This window comes from Gorilla gorilla, chromosome 6 (genome assembly GCF_029281585.2).
Source record: "Gorilla gorilla gorilla isolate KB3781 chromosome 6, NHGRI_mGorGor1-v2.1_pri, whole genome shotgun sequence".
Taxonomy (NCBI): domain Eukaryota; kingdom Metazoa; phylum Chordata; class Mammalia; order Primates; family Hominidae; genus Gorilla; species Gorilla gorilla.
In genome coordinates this window covers 88,571,392-88,596,100 of record NC_073230.2, presented here as the reverse complement: position 1 = coordinate 88,596,100, position 24,709 = coordinate 88,571,392, and the positions used below count along the sequence as shown (strand labels likewise).

Below are 24,709 nucleotides of genomic sequence, written 5' to 3'. Positions count from 1 at the left end.
GGTGACAGCACAGAAGCCACACATGGGGTCCAATACATTACCATTTATTTGCAGAATAAACATGGACTCAAACACTGAAACATGGAGTTTGTGAAGGATGTGGGTGGCAGAGGTCACGAGATGAGCACCCCCCCACCTTATTTTTTTTTAAATTTGGTTTAAGAAATTGATACTGAAAAAACTCAACAGAACCCAGGCCCATGAAGTCTCACATCCTACTCAAGCACCCTCAGTCCCCTGCCCTGCATCCAGCTGGTCCATTTCTGAGACCAGATGCCCCCACCCCTCCCCACTTCCAACTTGCTTCAAACCCCTTCCCCAGCTGCAACTCTAAACTCCTCATTTTCTCTGTTGGGGCTGATCACCAGCCCCAGCCTTAGAGGGCTGGAGACTATACCCTCTAAGGAAACCACACTCCCTCCTAAATAAATACCCCCAGGCCCCCCTCCCATTACCAAATGAAAAAATAAATATTGTGAACACCCACCCACCTCTGATGAAAATCTCCTGGATTTGGGGCCCCAGCCATTCACCTGCAAAGTCCCTTCTCTACCCTCTCTGCAGTCCCCTTCGACTCCTCCCCAGGCCCAGCTGAGGGGGGAGGAGGGGAAAGGGCCATGAACCCTTCTGATGCTAGGGCACCCCTCCCCCCGTTATCGAGGTCCAAGCAGGGCCAGGGCTGAGAGGGAGAGAATGAGGATGGTTTGGGTGTGAAAACCAATAGATGCCCCCCCACTCCTGCTCCGGCCCTGGTTGTAGCGGGCACTGCCACCTCCTCCTTTGCCCCCAGAACCATCCCTTCTAGGAGGGTATGGAGGCCGAGGAGGCCGGGCTGGGGGAGCCACAGCCCCAGCCATCCAGTCATCTGCATACTGCTGTCCCCCTCCAGAGCCGCTGGCATCCTCATCTGCAAGGAAGAAGAGGGACAGAGCAGGATGGGAGGGAGAAGCAGAGGGAGACAGAGGGAGGAAAAGAAATTGAGATAAAAACAGAAAGAGAGAGGCAAGGGAGGGAGACACAGGTGGATGCCGGGTTGGGGAAGGGAGAAAGACCATGAGTGACAGGAAGGCAGGGAGAGAAGGAAGGAGAGAGATCCGACAGCAGACATGGGGGGAGAGATCATGATGGAAGACAGTGAGACAGAGAGGAAAAAAAAAAAAAAAACAGGCAGATGGGGAGAGAGGATAACAGGAAAAAACAGAAAAATCAGAAGTACACAGAAGCAGAGAGCAGCCAGGAAGAGGGGTGCGGGAAGAGTGACAAAGAGAGACAGAGACAGACAGATAGAAGGAGAGAAGAAAACAATGAGTGTCTGTGCCTTGCTTCTCTGTTTGGCAAACTCCACCCTGCGGAGCCAGCTCAATGTCACCCACCACCCTGGCTTCCCAGCCTCCCCCAAGTTGCCCCCTCCCCCATTTTCCCACTGCCCTTTGCCCATTATAAGGGGCTTCCCACTGTTCTTTAAGAATGTTTTCGTGTCTCCCCTACTGGCCCGAAAGGATACAGACCCCCTCATTGATCTGTTACCCCCAGTCTTTCAGGTCAACGCTCCATAAATGCTCGTTGAATAAATTAGTGAATTAATGAATGAACGGTAAGAGCAGAGGCACGGGCGGGAACTACCAGGAGAGGGGAGAGGCTTAAGGGCAGTGGGCGGGGCTCAGGCTCAGGGATGCAGGGGTCTCACCCGCGTCCTGCCCGTCCAGGTCGTGTCCCAGTGCGGCCGCTTTCATTCTGGCCGTGGCCGCCCGGAGCTGTAGCCGACGCCGCCGTGTCGGGACATCGGGGCCCGAGGCGTCCACCTTGAGCTCGGGGTTGTTGACCTGCTCGGCCGGGGAGCCCCCGACCACTGGCGGCAAGTACCTGCGAGCAGAGCAGCACCGAAGCGCCAGCTAGCGCGCGCGGTCCCGCCCCTCCCGGCCGCGGTCCCGCCCCTCCCGGCCGCGGTCCCGCCCCTCCCGGCCGCGGTCCCGCCCCTCCCGGCCGCGGTCCCGCCCCCTGCTGCCCCCCGACGCCCCCGAGGCTCACCGGCCCCGCCCGGCTCCGGTCCAGCAGGGCGCCGCCTCCAGCGAGGCGTCCGCTGCCATGCGAGAGTCTCCGCACACCGTCAGGGACAGCCGGGCCCAGAAGCCCCGCATCCGGGCCAGACGCTCGCGGAGCTCCCACACCTGGGCGGGCGAGAGGGGACGGGGCGAGCTGGAGCGCGACCCCCACAACCATCCCCGGCCCCAGGCCCCCCCGCCCCCAACTCTTGGTCATCCCACGCACCAGCCGGTGCAGGTTGGTGCCCGCGGCCGTCGTGGGCCGCTCCTCCTCGGTCACCATCGACCACAGCCGGCCCGCCTCTTCCCGGGGCGGCGGGGCTCGACGGTTGCGGGCAGGAACCGGGTCGGGGGGGCCGCACTCCTGAAACACCTGCGGCACCGGGAAGAGACCTCACACAGTCACCCTGGGGGGAAACCACACTGCGTCCCCACTCTGACCCCAGAGTCTCTTCCCAGATCCCCTATACTGCCTCTCTGACACCCACACCGTCCCCGCCCCGGGCCTCACCTCCACCCTTCTCTCCCCTGTACCTGGGCGGACACCTTCGCACTGTTTTCCTGCAGGTACATCAAACCCTCCGAGATCTTCACCCCAATGGACTCAGCCGCCAGCTCAAAGGAAAAGGGGCCCTGGAGCTTATCAGCCAGGATCAGGAGACCATCTTAAGGGAGGGAGAGAAAGAGAAAGGATGGGATGAGTGGTGATACTGAACTAGGATGTTCCTGAAAATCCTCACTCGGGCCTTAGAGAAGCAGCAAAGTGTTTGGGGGAAACTCACATGAGCTCCCTCTCATGTTTCCCCCCCAATTTGGCTTTAGAGCCCCTCTCCATTTCACGCCCAGCCTTACTCAGGACCCTCCTCCATCCCAGACTTTTTTAAAATTTAAATTTAAATTTTAGGATTTTAGGATTTTTTTTTTTTTTGAGACATAGTCTCACTCTGTCGCCCAGGCTGGATGGAGTGCAGTGGCGCGATCTCGGGTCACTGCAACCTCTGCCTCCTGGGTTCAAGCGATTCTTCTGCCTCAGCCTCTGGAGTAGTTGGGACTACAGGCGCCTGCCACCATGCCAGCTAATTTTTGTATATATATATATATGTGTGTGTGTGTGTATATATATATGTGTGTGTGTGTGTGTATATATATATACGTACATATATGTGTGTATATATATACATATATACGTGTATATATATGTGTGTATATATATATATACGTACATATATGTGTATATATATATGCGTGTATATATATATATTTTTTTTTCCGGTAGAGAAGGGGTTTCACCATATTGGCCAAGCTGGTCTTTGTCTCAAAAAAAAAAAAAAAAAAAAAAAAAGAGTCTCATCTGTCGCCCAGGCTGGAGTGCAATGGCATGATCTTGGCTCACTGCAATCTCTGCCTCCCGGGTTCAAGTGATTCTTCTGCCTCAGCATCCCAAGTAGCTGGGACTACAGGTGCATGCCACCACGCCCGGCTAATTTTTGTATTTTTAGTAGAGACGGGGTTTCACCACGTTGGCCAGGCTGGTCTCGAACTCCTGATCTCTTGATCCACCCACCTCGGCCTCCCAAAGTGCTGGGATTACAGGCATGAGCCATCACGCCCAGCCGGCCAAGCTGGTCTTGAACTCCTGACCTGTCCTTGTGATCCGCCTGCCTCCGCCTCCCAAAGTGCTAGGATTACAAGCGTGAGCCACTGTGCCTGGCCAATTTTAGGATTTTTTAAAGACAGGGTCTTACTCTCTCACCCAGGTTGGAGTATAGTGGCATCATCATAGCTTACTGCAGCCTCTAACTCCTGGGATCAAGGGAGCCTCCTGCCTCAGCCTCTGGAGTAACTGGGACAACAGGCATGTGTGCCACCATGCCTGATAATTTCTTCTTTTTTTTTTTTTTTTTTGGTAGAGATGCGGTCTAGCTACGTTGCCCAGGCTGGCCTCCAACTCCTGGCCTCAAGTGATCCTCCTGCCTCAGCCTCAGGAGTAACTGGGACTACAGGCGCGGGCGCTACCATGCCTGGCTGATTTCTTTCTTTTCTTTCTTTTTCTTTCTTTCTTTCTTTCTTTCTTTCTTTCTTTCTTTCTTTCTTTCTTTCTTTCTTTTTCTTTCTTTCTTTCTTTCTTTCTCTTTCTTTCCTTCCTTCTTTCCTTCTTTCTCTGTCTCTCTCTCTTTTTCTCTCTGTCTCTTTCTTTCTTTCTTGAGATGACATCTAGCTATGTTGCCCCAGCTGGGCTCCAACTCCTGGCCTCAAGTGATCCTCCTGCCTCAGCCTCTCAAAGTGCTGTGATTACAGGTGTGAGCCACCATGCCTGGCTCCAGGCTTTCTTGAATCCCCTCACCCAGATAGTTGCCCCAGTCAGGCTCCAGTCCCCTGCTGCTGAGACAGCCACGAACCACGTTGAGGCAGAAGCCCTGGCAGGGCATAAGTGAGGGGACCCCCCGGCACAGGGGACAGCCGATGAGACGCATCAGAGCCTGGCTGCAGCCTTCAGACACCGGCACCTGGGGGCAGAGAGTGGGGCTGTGTCCTCCACAAACGTTGTGGCTGCTCTCAGCCTGGCTTGGTGCTGGGCACAGACAGAAATCACATACCCCACCCTACACCTAGGGTTGGTGACCCCACGTGGCAGCAGGTGAGATTGTCACAGATCTGAGGAGGGAGGTTCCAGGTTGCTGACTCTGATTCGTGGGAGGGGTGGAAATAGAGAGGCAGTTAGGGGTGGAGGGGAGATTCAAGGACAAGAGTGAGCCCATCACAGCTGGGGAGGGAGGAGGCGGTCAGGAGGCAGAAGGTGAGGCTGGGAGGTCAGGTAGAGGATGGGCAGTGAGAGAGGCCAAGCCAGGCATCTGGCCTTCAGCAGCAGGGAAGTGGAGTCATTGAGGGATCCTGGGGGGTTGGGCGGGGGCAGTATCCAATCTCCTACTGCTATGGAGATGAGCAGGCCCTTGGGGACTGAGGAGGGTATGGGTCCACAGAGGGGAGGAGGGGGTCAGAGATCATGGATCGTGGACCATTGGAGGTTTCACTCCAGCCCCCTCCTTCCTAATTCATCCTAGGACAGCAGGGCCTGGAGGCAGACAGAGCCCAAGGCCTGTCCTGCTGGCTGGTGGCTGTTTCTTCCTTGTGGGGTCTCTCTCACTTCCGCCTCTCCCTCCCTGGGCCCTGCCCATACTCAGGCCCCCTCCAACCTTAAGCGCTTCGCTGACCACATTTCTTCCAGTCTCCAGGCCCTGCACAAAGGCTCGGGCAGCCACCAGGGTCCGGGTTATCTGGGAGAAGGCAAAGAAGGTGAGAAAAACCACAAGGTTGTTATGGGTCAGTCAAGACTGGAGCCAAGAGACTGCATCAAGAGCAGTGAGGGTTGGGTTTGTGGGGTTCTCTCAGAGTGGGTCGAGTGTTGGGTGGTACAGAGAGGCAGGTTCAAGAGCCCCCACAGGAATTATAGTCTTAAAGAAAAACAAAGGAAGGCTTGGGAAGAGATGGAGAGATTATGTTGTACAGGGCTTAGAGAGAGAGAAATTGTGTATCGGAACTAACACTGAACTTGAAGCCAGAAGACCTGGGTGTGAGCCACGGCTCTGCCACTTACTGGCTGAAAAGCTTAATCTCTGGGAGCCTCAGTTTTCTCATCCGTAAAATAAGGGCATGACTGTCTACCTCACAGGGTTATGATGACAACTAAATGTGATACTATAAAAGAAAATGCCTTTTGCGTATTGAATGCACAATTCCTGTTTAGTTGAACCAGAGGAAGTCAAGGTGTTAGGATTAGGGAGGGGTTGGCACAAAGGTGGCTGGAGGCTAAGGGCAGGTGAGTGTTTGTGTGAAACTAGGGCTCAGAATGGGAGGTGGCAGAGGCAGGGGCATCTGCTTCAAGAAGACCAAGGGGCACTGGGTCGGGCAGTGGTGAGTAAAGCTCAGGATAGGGATCACCAGGTCAGAAATGGCTTCAATGCAGGATGGGGGATCACCAGGTCAGAGGTGACTGGAGCACGCCAGTTTGGAGGTGAGTGGTGCACAGTTCAGGGGTCACTAGGTCAGAAGTGGTTGAAGCTCAGGCCTCAGGATCCCTCACCTGCAGGCGGAGGCGGCGGGGTGAGTCCCCGAAGGGCTGCAGAGAGCCATCGGTAGATGAAGCCAAGCGTGAGAGGCAGAGCAGGTAGTCAGGGGGGAAGCTGTACTGTGGGTGCAGCAGCGGGAACACTCTCTCCAGGAGCTGTGCCCAGAAATCCGCCAGGGTGTCATCCAACCCCTCACCAGATTCCCCATAGAAGTCTCGCAGCCGAGAGAACAGGCCATTGAATATGAGGGCGTGCTGGGCATACAGGCGGCCGTAGGAGTGGGAGAAGAGCTGGGTCAGAGAGTGCTGGGCTACTGAGAGCATCTCCAGGAAAAACTCTGCAGCAAATGCAGGGAACAGGTGGAAGGCGGGTCAGGCCAGAGAATGGGGAGAAAAGTGAACAGGCAGAGGCAGGAGATGGGAGAGAAGAGAAAAGACAAGTGAATCAGAAACTGAGTAACTCTCAGAGATGGGGCAGACAGGGAATGGGGGAGGGCAGGGCCCTGGAGACAGAGTCTGGGGGGGTGGGCGGGCTGAGAGGGGATGGAGTCTTCACAGATGGAATAAGGAGTGGGGACAGGAGCTTTTCTGGGGTCCTAAGCACCGAGAGGAGCTGTGAAGCTGAGTTTGGGGACCCCAGGTCCTCACCATCAAATTTTCTGTGCCTGGCAGCCAGTGTGTGAACCAGAAAGGAGCCGCTGTCCTCCACCAGGCCTCGGAAGGTGGCCTCAGTCTCCCTGATCAGCCTCTGCTCTGTCTCACTGGAACAGCAGGTGTACTCCTGGGGACAGACCCGGAGGTGCTCACCTGGACAGAGGAGACGTGAAGGAATGGTGGGAAGTGATATCCTAAAATCCCTTCCATTTCCCGCCTATCTCTGGGGACTATGCCTTCTCTTCTACCTGCCTGGTCTCTTTTCTATTGTCTGCACCCTCTTCCCCACCTGACCCTATCCCCTACCTTATTGTCTCCTGACCCATCCCAAGTTCACTCCCATTAGCCACTGGATCATCTATTTAACAGCTGCCCTGAGGGCCAAGTCAGTGGTCAGAGTGTCCTCAGGTGACCCTCCCCAATGTCCACACCCCAGACCTCGAGGGACTTGGAGAACAGCTTCTAGGGGATGAAGAATGGGGCTTGGAAGGGTGGGGTTACTTGGTGAGCAATAAAGTATTCTCATAGACGGGGCTAATAGAAACAGCGAGGAGAACATGGCTGTGAAGAAAGAAACACATGGGGGGTGTTAATTAGGAGGAGGGGATTCCTGGGGTGGGGATGGAGTAAGAGCGCTATTCTTTGCATAGGAGGGTTATTGTGATCCCGGTAAGAAAGTTACAGGAGGAGAACAGACATTACTGTGGGATGAAAAGATTAGTAACGGTCACTCTGAAAAGGAAGAGAGTTATTGTGAGACGAGGAGGCCCCGCCCCCGCCCCCCACCCCCAATTCTCTAGTCTTCCTCTTTCTCCTCACCTGAGATCAGGGCGGGAGGGATTAGGTTTAAGCTATATCCCCGGGCCCCCAGCACCTGCCGGGTCTCTGCACAACTCCGGGTGACCTTTGCCTCGCTCCCGGGTCCGGGACCAGGACCGGGACACAGAGGCAGCAGCAGAAGCAGGAGAGATCGCAGCGCGGACATAACTGCAGCCACCCCAGGACGGCAAAGTGGGTCCTAAGGAGGAAAGCAGAGCCTCCCAAACTCGGGAATCCGGTACTCGGCCGCGGGACCGCTCCGCGGACCAGAGAAAGAGCGCTGCCCCGGAAAACTGAATACCGAGCACGATAGCTGGACCAGGCGGCATCTGCCGAGACAATGGGAGCGGGTAGCCGGACAAGGGGCGGGGCCCCGCCAATAATGGCTCGGAGCCGGCTTCAGGGGCGGGGGCAAGGAAGAAATTAAGCCAATGCAGCGCGGAAGCTCGGCAGGGGGGCGGGACCCGGCCGGCACTCAGGAGGTTGGTGAAATAGGGGCGTGGTCTCCCTCGGGGGCGTGGCGATCCGGCTCAAAAGGCGGGGCCTGGGTGGAACCTAGCCTATGGCAATTGAGAAGCCAGATTAAAGGGGTTACTACCAGTCTGGTCCAAAACCCGCCCAATGGAGTAGGAGATTGAGGGTAGCGGGGGTGGGACCTGGGTGGGGGCGGGGCTAAAGCGGGCCGCCCGCGTGCCCAAGCCCACGTGAGAGGGCAGGACGCCTGAGAGCTTGAGGCCACACGAGGCTGTGGAGCGGCGTGACTCAAACGTGGCGCGCATCAACTCGCACACTTCCAAACCTCGCGATAGCTACTGGCCCTGGGCGAGCCGTTGGGATTGCGCTTGCGCACAGCGTGTCTTGTACGTTCCCGCGCTTTTCTGGAATCTTTCGCCCCCGGAAGAGCAGCGGCGGGCGCCTGTGTGGAAGGTGGGGTGGCCAGAGACACCCGAGGGACCTGAGGTGGGGACCTTCCCTGAACCCTGCTCGGCCAGAAGTCACTCTTCCAGGCTCTGACAGTGAGGTTTCTCCTTGACCCAAGAATAGGCCCTCTCGCGACCCTCCCGGCCCTGACACTAGGAGCCTTCCCGGGCCGTGCCCCCAATGGCCTCCGCCACAGAGCTGGAGAATCCTCTCCCCAGGCCTCCATTGACTGAGAGTCCATTCTCTTAAGCGCTTGGAAGGCTCTTTATCCTGGAGCCGCTTACCCCAGGGGCAGTCTTAGATATTTTTACCTTCTGGAAAAATAGGAAACGCGCACCTGCCTTTACTCCTTTCGCGTTTCCAGCCCTATTCTCATGGCGCCTCCACCCCCAAATCCTTAAGAGCCTCCTGTTCCATTCCAGGTGGAATCAGGTGCTAGTCCTCTGGAAACGAAAGCCTGGGGTCTTCTTGTATTTTTTTTCTTATTTCTTTCTTTATTTTTTTAATTTCATTTTAAAAAACTTGTAAGTTCCCTTGCAGAGGGCGGTTTATACTTCCGAAGCCTCCAGAGAGGGGTGCGTCTGAAGCTGCCCTGCTGTCTGCCTTGCTTGGCTTTTTTTTTTTTTCATTTAATTTTTTTTTTTTTAGAGACAGGGCCTTGCTATGTGGCCCAGGCTGGTCTTGAACTCCTGGACCCAAGCGATGCTCCCGCTTCGCCCTCCCAAAGTACTGGGATTATAGGCGGGAGCACTGTGCACCATGCCTCGGCTTTTGGAGAGCAATTCCAAACCCACTGCCCAGTTTCTGGTGTCTGTAATCCCTTGGTGCTTTAGATCCACTCTTTGCCTTATTTTATTTATTTGTCATTACTTTTTTTTTTTTTTTGAGACAGAGTCTCGCTCTGTTGCCCAGGCTGGAGTGCAGTGGTGCAGTCATAGCTCGCTGCAGCCTCGACCTCCTGGGCTCAGGCGATCGTCCCGCTTCATTCTGCCGAGTAGCTGGGACTACAGGTGCACCACCACACCTGGCTAGTTTTTTTTGATTTTGGTTTGGTTTTTTCGTAGACAGGATCTTGCTATGTTGCCCAGGCTGATTTTGAACTCGTAGGGTTAGGCAGTCTTCCTGCTTCAGCTGCTCAAAGTGCTGGGATTCCAGGTTTGAGCCACCCTGGGCACCTTGCCTTTTTTTTTTTTTTTTTTTTTATGAGTTAAATTCCCTTGCAGCAGGCAGTTTACACTTCTGAAGTCTCTAGAGAGGGCTGTGTCTGAAGCTGCCCTGGTGTGTGCCTTGCTTGGGTTTTTTTTTTTTTTTTTTTGGGTGTGTCTCATGTTGCCAAGGCTGGTCTCAAACTGCTGGGCTCAAGCAGTCCTCCTGTCTCAGCCTCCTGAGTAGCTGGGACCACAGGTGTGCGCAACAACACCTAGCTAGATTTGCTTATTTTTTGTAGAGATGGGGTCTTGCTATGTTGCCCAGGTTGGTCTTGAACTACTGGGCTCAAGCAGTCCTCCCGCCTCAGCCGCCTAAAGTTCTGGGATTACAAGTATGATCTACCACACCCAGTGTGCATTTTTTTTTTTAAAGAAAAAACCTATGAGTTAAATTTCCTTGCAGTAGGCAGTTTGCACTTCCACAGCCTCTAGAGAGAGATGTGTCTGAAGCTACCCTGGTGTGTGACTTCCTCAGCTTTTGGAGAGCAACTCCAAACCTGCTGGCCAGTTTCTGGGGTGGTGTTGTGCTTAATCCCTTGATGCCTTAGGTCAGCTCTTTGTCTTATTTATTTATTTATTTTGAGATGGAGTTTCACTCTTGTTGCCCAGGCTGGAGTGCAGTGGCACGATCTCGGCTCACCGCAACCTCCGCCTTCCAGGTTCAAGCGATTCTCCTGCCTCAGCCTCCCAAGTAGCTGGGATTACAGGCATATGCCACCACACCCGGATAATTTTGTATTTTTAGTAGAAATGGGGTTTCTCCATGTTGGTCAGGCTGGTCTCGAACCCCTGACCTCAGGTGATCTGCCTGCCTCGACCTCCCAAAGTGCTGGGATTACAGGCATGAGTCACTGTGCCCAGCCATTTGTCTTATTTATTATTACTATTTTTTTGAGGGGGGACAGGGTCTTCTTCTGTCACCCAAGCTGGATGGAGTACAGTGGTGCGATCGTAGCTCACTGCAGCCTTGAACTCCTGGACTCAAGCAGTCCTCCCACCTCAGCCTCCTGAATAGCTGAATACAGGCATGCTCTACCACACCTGACTAATGATTATTATTATTTTTTTTTTAGAAATGGGGTCTTGCTGTATTGCCCAGGCTGGTCTTGAACTCCTGGGCTCAAGCCATCCTCCTGCCTTGGCCTCCCAAAGTGCTGGGATTATAGGCATGAGCCACGGTGCCCAGCTTTTGTCTTAGTTTTTGGTCCCCCTCACCTGACCCCAGAGTTCTAGAACCATTCCCTTGGAAAGAAAGGGACTGGTCAGGGCTGGGAATGGAGAAGTGCTGTGGTAGGAGCCCTTTCTTCTCTTTCTTCCCCAGCTGGATCGCCATACCTACCCTGTGGTCCTCATCTTCCTGGCCTCATAGCTCCTCCTCTCCAAGCATGTCTTCCCCGTTGCAAAGAGCTGTGGGAGATACCAAGAGGGCCTTGTCTGCATCTTCTAGTTCCTCTGCCAGTCTACCCTTTGATGACAGGGATTCAAACCATACCTCAGAGGGGTAAGTAGATGTTGCATTGTGTGGCCACTTCCTGTGTCCGTGGCAGCCTTCCCCCTCGTTTTCCCACATTGATGATAATGTGCGTGGGACTGTGTGAAAACACCAGAAGTGCTATACTCGTTCAGCACAGTGACACCCTCCCTCCAGCTCCAGGTGTTTTTTTTTGGCGGTCCTAGATGTTGTAGACATCAAAATAGTAGTACATCCTGTTTTTTTTTTTTTTTGAGACGGAGTCTCGCCCTGTCGCCCAGGCTGGAGTGCAGTGGCGCGATCTCGGCTCACTGCAACCTCCGCCTCCTGGGTTCAAGCACATCCTGTTTTTAATCCATCATCCATCTTGTCTAAACCTCTCTTAAACACATTTCTATGTTCAGCATGTACCAACCCTGGTGGGGGCTGAGAGCTGGCAGATGGGGGAGTAAAGAGTTCTTTATTTGTTGCCTGGCAAATTGTATATACTTTTTGGCTAGTGTCCCCTATTTCTTCTACTTGGGGATTTTGTAAATAGGTCTGTGTATCCTTATTTATTACCATATATGAGTTTATTCTGTGTAGGTTATAATAATATATCTTGGTTTTTTACCTTTCCAGAAGGAAAAAAGCAAATTTCATACAGATCTGCTTTATCCCCTGGCTGTTTTAATTGGCTTTCTCTGAATCATTTCTGTTTCTGTCAGTGCTGCTGTGGGGGACCAGATTATATCAAAGTTATAAACTTGAATTGATAAGACATGTGGTTTATGTTTCAAGGGGGTGAAATTTAACTCTAGGTACATATTACCCTCCCGTTTATGGATGAATGATAGATGACTTCCTGAGCCATGATTATCTTTCTCTACAAAGAGCAGTGATCTCGCTACCTGCTAAGTGAGTATCATTTGATTCTCTTCTTTGGAGAGAATACTAGGAAGGGTTGTCCTTCTCCTGCCTCATTTCCTCATTCTTCGTCTCCATTGCTTTCATGTGAAAGTTTTCCTTTAAGGCTTTGTCCCGGCCGGGTGTGGTGGCTCATGCCTATAATCCCAACACTTTGGGAGGCCGAGGCGGGTGGATCACCTGAAGTCAGGAGTTTGAGACCACCCTGGCCAGCATGGTGAAACACCTGTAATCCCAGCTACTCGGGAGGCTGAGGTAGGAGAATCGCTTGAACCTGGGAGGCGGAGGTTGCAGTGAGCTGAGATCATGCCATTGCACTCCAGCCTGGGTGACAAGAGTGAAACTCCGTCTCAAAAAAAAAAAAAAAAAAAAAAGACTTTGTCCCAACTTCCTACTAACAATAAGCTCATTTTTTCTTAAAATCTGAATATGTTTTTCTCATGGAGATGGGGTGCGGTGAGAGACAGAGAAACCATAATTAATTAGCCTTTTATATGGAGGGAATAGGGTGGTTATATTTAAAGAGAACCATACTTTCTCACAGGAATGGCGACTCTTTGTTAGCTGATGAAGACACTGACTTTGAAGACAGCTTGAATCGCAATGTGAAGAAGAGAGCAGCAAAACGACCACCGAAAACAACACCGGTGAGTCAGCCAGTTTTCTTTTGTTTTTGAATCTTGTGGGGGAAGCAGCCCAGCTACTCGGGAGGCTGAGGCAGGAGAATGGCATGAACCCAGGGGGCAGAGCTTGCAGTGAGCTGAGATTGCGCCACTGCACTCTAGCCTGGGCGACAGAGCGAGACTCCGTCTCAAAAAAAAAAAAAAAAGAAAACCTAAAAGAGGTTCAGGTGATACGGTTCATAAAAGGACAAGATTTACAAAGTATTAAGGGATGGAAATAGGAAGAAGAGAAATTTTGAAGAGAAAAGAAGAGAAAAGGACGTTAGGATGTAGAGATACAGGAAGGGGACTCAAGGACTTTTTTTTTTTAAGGGAAAAAAGTTAATAAACTTCATAACAGTATAAAAATCAATTATTTCAGGACTGAGTCTAACTCAGACTCTGCTGTGGAATTGGCAGCTTAAGCCTACTTGTGTGATAATGATGAAACCAAGTGTTAATGTCACTGTTACCTTTTTTGTTTTTTTTTCATATTTCTGATCTTTTTATACATATTAGGTGGCAAAACATCCAAAGAAAGGGTCCCGAGTGGTACATCGTCATAGCCGGAAACAGTCGGAGCCACCAGCCAATGATCTTTTCAGTGCTGTGAAAGCCGCCAAAAGTGACATGCAGGTAAAGCAGTGTCTCACCTCTGTTGATACCATCTCACTTTTTATAAGGTGGTAAGGACAAGTGTCTACAAACTTGATTTGACGTGAACATTTTAGTGAGTGTAACATGTCAAGAAAGATAAGATTATGGGGTGGATCCTTGGAGTGATAGAAGGGTAACCTTGAATGAGAGATCATGTTCTTTTTTTTTAGACAGAGTCTCTTTCTGTCGCCCAGGCTGGAGTGCAGTGGCACAGTCTCGGCTCACTGCAGCCTCTGCCTCCTGGGTTCAAGAGATTCTTGTGCCTCAGCCTCCCAAGTAGCTGGGATTACAGGCATGTGCCACCATGCCCAGCTAATTTTTGTATTTTTAGTAGAGATGGGGTTTCGCCATGTTGGCCAGGCTGGTCTCCAACTTCTGACCTCAGGTGATCCACCCACCTTGGCCTCCCAAAGTGCTGGGATTACAGGCGTGAGTCACTGCACCTGGCTTCGAGAGAGTGTGTTCTTTTCTTGAAGGTATCACAGGAGTGATTATGCCTTTATTGATTGATGGAGCAGATGAGGAGAGGCATTGCATGACACAGGAAGGAAGCTTGGATGTGGGTGGCACCTTGTTCACCCATGTTATTTTTTAGCTCCATCTTGACAATTATACTTTATTATTTTTTCCTTGTTTCTTTTTTTATAATTTTATTGAAGTTCTAATACCCAAAAGTGTACAAAGCTTATATGTAGTTTAAAAAATAAAAATGAAATGATCACTCAGATCTCTAGCCCCAGCTCAAGAAATGAAACATTAATAGTGCTGTAGAGATCCTTTGTGTACCTTCTTTCTACTCCATTTCACAGTCTCCTTATTACCCACAGGTAAACACTAGAGTGAATTTTGTGTTAATCTTTCTCATCTCTCATGTTACCACTATGAATATGTTCTTTAATTATGTAAATGAATCCATTATTCAGGCTTCTGTGATTTAATTATTTCAGTTAACATTGTTTGAGATTTATCCACATTAATGTGTAATTTTATAGTTTCTGGGAAAATATTTAAAATTCTCAAACATATAGAATTTTGCTAGTTATATTTTCGTTATTTGATTTCTAACTTCATTGTGTTGTAGTCAGGGAATGTGGTGTTTGAAATTTACGCAGGGGCCGGGCACAGTGGCTCACACCTGTGATCCCAGCACTTGGGGAGGCTGAGGCAGGCAGATCACTCGAGGCCAGGAGTTTGAGACCAGCCTGGTCAACATGGTGAAACCCCATCTCTACTAAAAATACAAAAATAAGCTGCATGTGGTGGCGTTTGTCTGTAATCCCAGCCACTTTGGAGGCTGAGGCATGAGAATTGCTTGAACCCGGGAGGCGGAGGTTGCAGTGAGCTGAGATTGTGCCACGGCACTCCAGCCTGGATGACAGAGTGAGACTCTGTCTCAAAAAAAAAAAAAAGAAAGAAATTTATGGAGACTTAGCCTTATGGCCTAGTATTGAGTTGGTACATTCGTTTTATCTTTTCTGTTTCTTTTCCCACCTTTGCTTGCTTTCCTTTGGATTTCTTATCTTCTGCAAGGACCTGAGCACATTTTAATTCCAAATGTCTTTTCCACCTTATATGCAGTTGTACAGCGTGTTAGTTTTTTTTTTTTTTTTTTTTTTGAGACGGAGTCTTGCTCTGTCGCCAGGCTGGAGTGCAGTGACGTGATCTTGGCTCACTGCAACCTCCGCCTCCCAGGTTCACATGATTCTCCTGCCTCAGCCTCCTGAGTAGCTGGGATTACAGATGCATGCCACCACGCCCAACTAATTTTTGTATTTTTAGTAGAGATGGGGTTTCACCATGTTGGCCAGGGTGGTCTCGATCTTTTGACCTTGTGATCCGCCGGCCTCGGCCTTCCAAAGTGCTGGGATTACAGGTGTGAGCCACCATGCCTGGCCTTTTATTTCTTTTTTTTAGCCCATTCTCCCCCTTTTATTTTTAAAATTTTATTAAACATAGTCATTTTATAATCTATGATACATTATTATCTAAAGTCTTTGTGAGTATAATTCTGTCAGTGCCTTGTTTCTTTATATGTTTTACTAGGTTTTATTGTGAGCCACTCATTTTCCCTGGAGTTCTTATGTGTTGGAATTCTTTGGGGCCTAGGCCAAAGCTGGGTTTTTAAGAAAGGAGCCTGCTTTTGCTTTGACAGTTGTGTGGGGACACTCCAGAATCACTTTTTTTTTTTTTGAGACAGGGTCTCATTCTTTCTAGGCTGGAGTGCAGTGGTGCTATCACGGCTCCCTGCTGGTTTGACCTCCCTCAGTGGCGAGGTGGTGATCTTCCCACCTCAGCCCCTCTCATAGCTGGGACTATAGGCATGTGCCACCATGCCTGACTAATTATTCTGTTTTTGGTAGACCAGCCTGGGCAACATGAGTTTCACTTTACTTGGGTTACTGCTCCCAGCCTGAATCGCTTTTAATTATCTGAATGATTATTCTGGGCTGGGTGTGGTGGCTCATGCCTGTAATCCCAGCACTTTGGGAGGCTAAGGTGGATCTCACTTGAGGTCAGGAGTTCGAGACCAGCCTGGCCAATATGGTGAAGCCCTGTCTCTACTAAAAATACAAAAATTAGCCATTAGCCAGGCGTGGTGGCGCACACCTGTAATCCCAGCTACTTGTGAGGCTGAAGCAGGAGAATTGCTTGAACGTGGGAGGTGGAGGTTGTAGTGAGCCGAGATCACGCCATTGCACTCCAGCTTGGGCTACAGAGTGAGACTCCATCTCAAAAAAAAAAAAAAAAAGGAAAAGAAAAAAAAAGATTATTCTGATTTTTCTGATCATGTATGTGGTGTGAATCTTGATTGCAAATCCAGATCTTAGGGCTCACTATGGTTATGAATTCTCAAGAAAGAATTATTTTTTTTCCCTCCACTGTACCCTCAGGTCATAACAAGCTAGTTTTCTTGCTGTCTGTATCTGCCCGGTAGGTTTAGTGTTCAATCTCACTTCCTTGAGGATCTGACTCTTTGCAGGACCCAGCTTTATTTAGGTGCCTCCTCTTGGACTACTGGTCTTGGAAAAAGCTTAGGCTCTACCTCCTGTGCTCTGCATTCCATGCAGCCATCTGGATACAAAGTCATAAATCCCCAGGGATTAATGAAACCTTTGGGGCAAAAGTCAGTTTGTTTACCTCCCATGGTTGCTACTTACACCTCGTTTTTGGCCTATATGAAATTTTACCTTTCATTCTAGTTCATCAGTACATTGTGAAAGATGTTTTAAATGTTTTACAGAAGTTTAGATGGTTCAACTGGGAAGACCATATAGGATTTCTATTCTGTCATATTGCCAGAAACAGAAGTCATCTACATTTTTTTTCCCTAGTCTTTGGTAGATGAGTGGCTGGATAGCTACAAGCAAGACCAGGATGCAGGATTTCTGGAGCTTGTTAACTTTTTCATCCAATCTTGCGGATGTAAAGGTGAGGAAACTGCTCCCCCTTTCTAATTCCCAGCCTTTTGTTCCTATGTTATGAAATTCTTTCTCCATTTAGATAAGTAGGATTAGACAATTCCTAAATAAAGGAAGATGGTAAAGCATTAGAAAAATTTTACTTATTTAGGCTGGGCACTGTGACTCACACCTGTAATCCCAGCACTTTGGGAAGCTGAGGCAGGTGGATCACTTGAGGTCAGGAGTTTAAAACCAGCTTGGGAAACATGGCGAAACCCCTACTAAAATACAAAAAATTATCTGGGTATGGTAGCTCATGCCTGTAGAATTGCTTGAACCCAGGAGGTGGAGGTTATAGTGAGCCAGGATAGCGCCACTGCACTCCAGCCTGGGCGACAGAGCCAGACTGTCTTCAAAAAAAAAGAGAGAAAAGTTTCACTTCTTTAACTAAATTTTTTATTGATAAATATGGGAAGTGATCCAGTAGGGAACCATGTTGGTTTAGAGGCAAGACACTTTAGGGAAAAAGAAGTAATCATGCTTATGTTATGGCACAAATTTGAAGACACCCTTTGGTCTTTCTAGATGCAATAATGTTACTCTTTGTTTCCCAGCTACTTTGCCCATATTTCTCCTCTGTAGCTGTGGTACCCCCAGAACTCTTATTGCCATGGCTTAGTTTATTGGGACAGATGGTCTCAGTCAGGTTGTATTATATAAGAAATCAGCATCTGGCTTAGTTTTATTGCTGTCTTTGTTTTGTTTTTTTTTTTTTGTTTTTTTTTTTGAGACAGAGTCTCACTCTGTTGCCCAGGCTAGAGTGCAGTGGCACGATCTCGGCTCACTGCAACCTCTACATCCTGGATTTAAGCGATTCTTGTGCCTCAGCCTCCCAGGTGGCTGGGATTACAGGTGAGTGCCACCATACGTGGCTAATTTTTGTATTTTTAGTAGAGACGGGGTTTCACCAGGCTGATCTTGAACTCCTGACCTCAGGCGATCCCCCTGCCTCGACCTCCCAAAGTGTTGGTATTACAGGCATGAGCCATCGCGCCTGGCCTGTTTTTTTTTTTTTTTTGTCGTTGTTGTTGTTGTTTTTTGGCAGTTTTTCACTGCTTGATTCCTTTTTTTTTTGAAACAAATCCTGCCTCAGGTTTATTTATACAAATAGTGCAAGAGGACACCAGTCCTGACCTCATGCTGGCAGAGAGAGATCTCTACTCTGAAGCCTTTGTACAGGCCTGGGTACTTTTGGGAGCCTGAGCTGGAACTGAAGGTGGAGGTGCAGCCTGGCCCCTCATTTGATCCTTGGCCTTTGGCTGGCACAGCCTGAGCCCCTTGGCATTGTGGGCACAAGCATGCTTCTCAAGCTTGGGGTGGGCAGTGTAGGCAAGTCGGCTTAACCTCCTTGGGCTTTATGAGGGACTTGATAGCCTCAGCATGTGCACTCATGGCCCTGGCATTGTTGCCCTGCATCATCTTTTTTTTTTTTTTTTTTTTTTTTGAGACAGTCTCACTTGTTGCCCAGTCTGGAGTGCAGTAGTGCGATCTCAGCTCACTGCAACCTCCGCCTCCCAGGTTCAAGCGATTCTCCTGCCTCAGCCTCCCGAGTAGCTGGGATTACAGGCACCCGCCACTATACCCAGCTCATTTTTTGCATTTTTAGTAGAGACGGCGTTTCACCATGTTGGCCAGGCTGGTCTCAAATTCCTGACCTTGTGATTCACCCGCCTTGGCCTCCCAAAGTGCTGGCATTACAGGCATGACCGACTGCGCCCGGCTGGCCTGCATCTTCTTTAGGCCGTTCTTGTTGTGCTTCTTGGCAAAGCACATATTCCTCAGGAATTCGGGTCCATCTGCTTAAGAGATTTGTATCTTTGTGATTGGGGTTTCTTGATGCCATTTCTGTGCAGTTTTCAGCCTGGTTGTGTGAGGTGTGGTTCTTGGATTTGGCCATGTCTACACCATAACCTGTGGCTCCCTTCCTTTGGGTTTTTAGAGATTGCCTTATAGCAGATACATGGTTGGATGTTGGCAGACTGTTGACCAGGGGGTCTTCTCATTCCCCACCTAAGCTCTTTGCAGAATGTTTCCTTGCTCATCTTCAGGTATATCTGTAAATGATCAAAGCATCCTGTTATTTTCCTTGTAAGCACCTCATATCCTTCATTCTTTAGGCATTGTGACCCCTGAGATGTTCAAGAAGATGTCCAACTCAGAGATCATCCAGCACCTAACAGAGCAGTTTAATGAGGTGGAAGAAGATGACCAGGATCCTCTTACCCCTCTTATTTCAAAACACAATGCCTATTATCCCCTTCTTTTTGATTCTGTGAAATAGGGTAGCTTTTAGAAGGAGGAATTCAGTCTCTTGGGGGTAAAAGAGATCTGAATATGCCTCTCAAATTGGGGAGAATACCAGGGAATGAGGTATAACAGATATTTTTACTGGACTGTTGGGTTTTGACATCCAAGCCCCTATGACTTCATGGACCTGGTAATAACTTTCCCATCCTTTTCATACATCCTTTTGTAGGACTCAGGGGACTACCCTCTCATAGCTCCAGGTCCATCCTGGAAGAAGTTCCAGGGCAGCTTCTGTGAATTTGTGAGGACATTGGTCTGTCAGTGCCAGTACGGCCTCCTCTATGATGGCTTCCCTATGGACAACCTCATCTCCCTGCTCACTGGCCTCTCAGACTCACAAGTCCGCGCCTTCCGTCACACTAGCACCCTGGCTGGTGAGCATTCATTTTTACTCTGGACATTCTCCTGGGGATTTATAGGACTTTTCTCTGTTCTCTGATTCAGGGTCTTCTTTCCTACCTGCATCTTGGCTCTTCACTTCAAGGCCATGCCTCTTTTATCCTAAATTTCAATCCAGTTTCTCACTAGTGGAGTTTTGAGAAGGGGTAGATCACAGCAACAATTTCCAGGTTTAATATTTTTGTCAGAGCTCACCACTAGGGGTATGCTGATGGTTAAAAGAAGACCACAAGGGTTCAAGGGAAACAGTCCACTCCAGGACAGGCCATCTTAGGATTTTAGGGTCATCCAGCTCTGACTTCTCATTTTCATTGCCCTTCTTTCCTTCTACTCATCCTCTCTCCTCTGACCTCAGTAATGATTTCTTTATCTCTTTTTCCTTACTCAAAGCTATGAAACTGATGACCTCCCTGGTAAAAGTTGCCCTCCAACTGAGTCTGCACCAAGATAACAATCAGCGTCAGTATGAGGCTGAAAGAAACAAGGGGCCGGGGCAGAGGGCACCTGAGCGGCTGGAGAGCCTGTTGGAGAAACGCAAAGAGGTGAGGAGTGTTCCCTGCTTCTTCCTTCCCTTTTTCCCAACTTGCACCCACTTCTGCCACAGACCCCCTTATCAGGCCCTGGGCAGTCTTTCAAGATCATGAATAATGGAGTCTGGCAATAGTTTCATAGACCCATCCTGTAAGGGGTCATTGCATGCTCATCTTGTTTCTGGGTTGTGGGCTCAACAAATAATGTGTAATTTAGAGTTCTCTCTAATTCCACTTTTGCTCAGTTTTTTTTTTTTTTTTTGTCAGCACTCATTGTCAGGAGTGTTTAAGTGCTGTACCTGCCTGTCATGCAGGGAATTAAGTTTTGACCTACTTGTCAAGTGTGCAGTGTGCAAGTGAGTGCAGGAGTACTAAAAGCCAACCATTGACAGGGGAGGCCAAATTTTCAAGGAATGGAAAGAAAACAGGCCTCCCAGTGAACTCCTCGCTTTAAATTCTGTTCCATTTAGTCACTAGCTCCATAGCCTTATGTAACCTCTCTTCAGTTTTCTTTTCTTTAAAAAAAGGAATAATCTCACCTTTTTGTGAAGAATAAATGAGATGAGTAAAGTGCCTCACTTGGCTCATAGTAGATACTTGTTTTGTTTCCTTTTAAACTTAAAGATGACCACTGGGGGGCATAAGCCATAGCAGAATCTTTTACGCTGATGAAATCTTTAATCAGCTGGGTCTGTCATAAGAGTAACACTACTGGTGTTTTCTCCTCACTCTCTGTTAGTGTCTAAGACCCCTCCTATGAGGTTGGCAGGACTCACCATGTCTGACCATATCATTTGGCTGTTTCTCTAGCCCTCACAAACTATCTCTTCCATTCTAAATCACTAGAGAAGGAAACTTTCCACTTCCCTCATTCTCTTTTGTTACTTTGCATTGTCAGGTTGATCTTAAAAGCTTATGAGTATTAATCTATCCTGGATTTTAAATTATGTACACTAGTGCGAATCTTTTCTTTTCTTTTTCTTTTTTGGCTTCTCTGGGCTCTTGCTTAATCAATTATCATTATAATTCCCCCATTTTATCCTAAATTTCTTCCTCCCCACTATTTTCTTCTCTCCACTTATAAATGTATATAGGCTCTTGAATCTTTATTTCACTCTGCTCCTTTGTGAGTTACTCTTTTTTCCATCCTTCCTTTTAGGATAGTATTTCCTTACTTCCTTAATGTCCAACTAACTGAATCCTTTTTGCTACCTAGCTTATTTTCCCATTTTCTTTGCAACTGTTCTTTCTAAACCAATGACTTCCTAATTCCTAAAGCCAGTAGCCTTTTCTCAGTCTCCCTTTCCCAAATATTTTACATATTTGCTTTACCTATTTTTGCTATTTTAGTGTAAAATATGGACATATAGGTACTTCAGCCCTAAAGACTTAAGTATGTCCTGTCGAAAATGATATGTTGTTCTTACATAATTGAAGAGGTGGGGCCTATTGTCTTAAAGAATGTTCCCTTTCTCCTTACAATTCTGTTTCTTTGGTGTCTATTGTTCATGTGATCCAGGATTTTTCTACAATGGCACTATGGACGTTGTGGGGCCGTCCTGCCATGGTAGGATGTTTAGCAGATCTCTGGCCTTTATCATACTAGATAGATACCAGTAGTACCCTGCTCCCCCAGCAAGTTGTGGCAGCCAAAAAAATCTTTAGACACTGCTAAATCTCCCCTGGGGAACAAAATTAGCCTCAGTTGAGAACCACTGATCTAATTCCTTTCTTCTCATTTTTGCTAGTTCCACTTCTATTAAACTGCAACTTACTAAAAATTTGTTTTCCAAATTGTTAGAAACATATACGGGCATCATACCTCAAAGATATTGCAGGTTCAATTCCAGACCACCACAATAAAGTGAATATTGAAGTACAGTGAGTCACACAATCAAAAAATCAAAATTTTTAATTCTCAGTGCATATGAAAGTTATGTTTACACTGTAGTATGTTAAGTGTGCAAGACTATTGTCTAAAAAGCAGTGTATGTACCTTAATTTAGAAATATTTTATTGCTAAAAAATGCTAATGACAATCTGAACCTTTAGCGAGTTAAATCTTTTTGTTGGTGGAGGGTCTTGCCTCCATGTTGATGGCTGCTGACTGATCAGGGTAGTGGTTGCTGAAGGTTAGGGTGGCTGTAGCAATTTCTTGAAATAAGACAACAGTGAAGTTTGCTGCATCTACTGACTCTTCCTTTTACAAAAAATTTCTCTGTAACATGAAATGCTGTTTGATGACATTTTACCCACAGTAGAAATTCTTTCAAAACAAGAGTCAATTCTCTCAAGCCCTGGTGCTGCTTTATCAGCTAAGTTTAGGTAATAGTCTGAATCATTTGTTGTCATTTCAACAATATTCACAGCCTCTTCACCAGGAATAGATTCCATTTCAGGAAACCACTTTCCTTGCTCATTCATAAGAAGCAATTCCTTATTTGTTCAAGGTCATGAAATTGCAGCAATTCAGCCACATCTTCAGTCTCTACTTCTAGTTCTCTTGCTATTTCCACTGCATCTGTAGTTACCTCCTCTACTGAAGTCTTAAACCTCTCAAAGTCATCCGTGAGGGTTAGAATCAACTTAACTCTTGTTAATGTTGATATTTTGACCTCCTCCCATGAACCACAAATGTTCTTTATGGCATTTAAAATGGTGAATCCCAGCCAGGCACAGTGGCTCACACCTGTAATCCCAGCACTTTGGGAGGCTGAGGCAGGTGGACTACGTGAGGTCAGGAGTTTGAAACCAGCCTGGCCAACATGGCAAAAACCCATCTCTACTAAAAATACAAAAATTAGCTAGGTGTGGTGGTGCTGCTTGTAATCCCAGCTACTTGGGAGGCTGAAGCAGGAGAATTGCTTGAACCCAGGAGGCAGAGGTTACAGTGAGCCAAGATCGCGCCACCACACTCTAGCCTGTGCTATGGAGCAAGACTCCATCTCAAAAATAAATAAAATAAAATAAGATAAAATGGTGAATCCTTCCCGGACTGGGGGTTGAGTTTTTCTGGTTTTGTTTTTTGTTTTGAAGACAGGGTCTCGCTCTGTTGCCTAGACCGGAATGTACTGGTGCAGTCATGGCTCACTGCAGCCCCAACCTCCTGTGCTCAAGTGATGTTCCTGCCTTATCCTTCCAAGTATCTGGTACTACAGATTGCATACCACATCTGGCTAGTTTTTGTTTTGTTTCTGTAGAGACAGGGTCTCACTGTGTTGCCCAGGCTAGTCTTGAACTCCTGGACTTAATCAGTCCTCCCACCTCAGCCTCCCAAAAAGTTGGGATTGTAGGCATGAGCCACCATGCCTAACCCCAGGAGGTTTTAAATGGACTTTGCCCAAATCATCAGAGGAATCACTGTGGCAGCTATAGCCTTATGAAATGTATTTCTGAAATAATAAGACTTGAAGTTGAAATTACTCCTTGTTTCATGGGCTGCAAAATGGATGTTGTGTTAGTGGGCATGAAAAAAGCAACATGGATCTCCTTGTACATCTTCACCAGAGCTCTTGGGTGACCAGGTGCATTGCCATTGAGCGGTAATATTTCGAAAGGAATCTTTTTTTCTGAGCAGTAGGCCTCACCCATTGCTTAAAATATTCAGGAAACCATACTGTGAACAGATGTGATATCAGTTAGGCTTTGTTGTTTCGTTTATAGAGCATAGGAAGAGTAGATTTAGCATAATTCTTAAGGGCCTTAGGATTTTTAAAATGGTAAATGAGTATTGACTTCAACTTAAAGTCAGCAACTGCATTAGCCCCTAACAAGGAGTCAGGCTGTCCGTTGAAGCTTTGAAGCCAGGCATTGACTTCTCCTCAATAGCTGTGAAAATCCTAGATTTTCCAATATAAGGCGTTTTCCAATATAAGGCAGTTTAGTCCACATTGAAAATTCATTGTTTAGTGTAGCCACCTTCATCAGTGATCTTAGCTAGATTTTCTTGATAACTTGTTGCTTCTCTATCAGTATTTGCTGCTTCACCGTGTACTTTTATGTTATGGAGAGGGCTTCTTTCCTTAAACCTCACGAACTAACTTCTAGCTTCAAACTTTTCTTCTGTGGCTTCCTTACTTTGTTCAGCCTTCATAGAATGGAAAACAGCTAGGACATTGATCTGGATTGGGCTTTGGCCAAAGGGAATGTTGTGGCTGGTTTGATCTTCTGTTCCGACTACTAAAACTGTCTCTGTATCAGCAATAAGACTGTTTAACTTTCTTACCCTTTGTGTGTTCACTGGAGTAGCATTTTTAATTTCTTTCAAGAATTTTTCTTTTGCATTCATAACTTGGCTGTTTGGCACAAGAGGCCTAGCTATCGATTGGCCTGTCTTGGCTTTCGACTAAGCTTAATCATTTCTTTTTTTTTTTTTTTTTGTTTTTCAGACGGAGTCTCACTTTGTTGCCCAGGCTAGAGTGCGATGGCGTGATCTTGGCTCACCACAACCTCCACCTCCCGGGTTCAAGTGATTCTCCTGCCTCAGCCTCCTGAGTAGGTGGAGTTATAGGTGCCCGCCACCGCACCCAGCTAATTTTCTATTTTTAATAGAGACGGGGTTTCGCCATGTTGGTCAGGCTGGTCTCGAACTGACCTCAAGTGATTT

At 48.0% G+C, this 24,709-nt stretch overlaps 2 protein-coding genes across 17 annotated transcripts in view; one reads left to right on the top strand and one right to left on the bottom strand.

Moving 5' to 3' along the window:
- Positions 1–28: 28 nt before the first annotated feature.
- Positions 29–8,248, bottom strand: GPC2 (glypican 2). Its single transcript, XM_031012934.2, has 10 exons — positions 7,582–8,248; positions 6,757–6,915; positions 6,124–6,446; positions 5,237–5,317; positions 4,387–4,549; positions 2,577–2,707; positions 2,269–2,415; positions 2,029–2,168; positions 1,688–1,863; positions 29–907 (listed from the first exon to the last, which is right to left on the bottom strand). Exons 1-10 carry the CDS (start codon positions 7,745–7,747, stop codon positions 654–656), a joined length of 1,740 nt encoding a protein of 579 aa, XP_030868794.1. The 5' UTR covers positions 7,748–8,248; the 3' UTR covers positions 29–653.
- Positions 8,154–24,709, top strand: part of STAG3 (STAG3 cohesin complex component) — a 36,773-nt gene continuing 20,217 nt past the window's right edge. For 3 of the 16 annotated variants that reach the window (XM_055393032.2, XM_055393028.2, XM_055393035.2), the window contains exons 1-8: positions 8,404–8,597; positions 11,032–11,211; positions 12,632–12,734; positions 13,269–13,385; positions 16,739–16,835; positions 18,985–19,061; positions 19,344–19,548; positions 19,964–20,115. In XM_055393032.2, the coding sequence (XP_055249007.1) occupies positions 11,096–11,211; positions 12,632–12,734; positions 13,269–13,385; positions 16,739–16,835; positions 18,985–19,061; positions 19,344–19,548; positions 19,964–20,115 (867 nt within the window). In that variant the 5' untranslated portion in view covers positions 8,404–8,597; positions 11,032–11,095. Of the gene's footprint in view, positions 8,598–11,031; positions 11,212–11,821; positions 12,079–12,631; positions 12,735–13,268; positions 13,386–16,738; positions 16,836–18,984; positions 19,062–19,343; positions 19,549–19,963; positions 20,116–24,709 lie in introns of those variants that run through there. The other 13 variants (XM_055393043.2, XM_055393040.2, XM_055393041.2 and 10 more) reach the window with 11 other exon arrangements.

Excerpts from the sequence above, each read along its gene's own strand:
- GPC2 (XM_031012934.2), bottom strand. The coding sequence starts at position 7,747 with ATGTCCGCGCTGCGATCTCTCCTGCTTCTGCTGCTGCCTCTGTGTCCC. Across the intron at positions 2,416-2,576 it reads GTGCGAAGGTGTCCGCCCAG|GTGTTTCAGGAGTGCGGCCC; the intron begins GTACAGGGGAGA and ends CCGGTGCCGCAG. Across the intron at positions 908-1,687 it reads CCTGGACGGGCAGGACGCGG|ATGAGGATGCCAGCGGCTCT; the intron begins GTGAGACCCCTG and ends TCTTCCTTGCAG.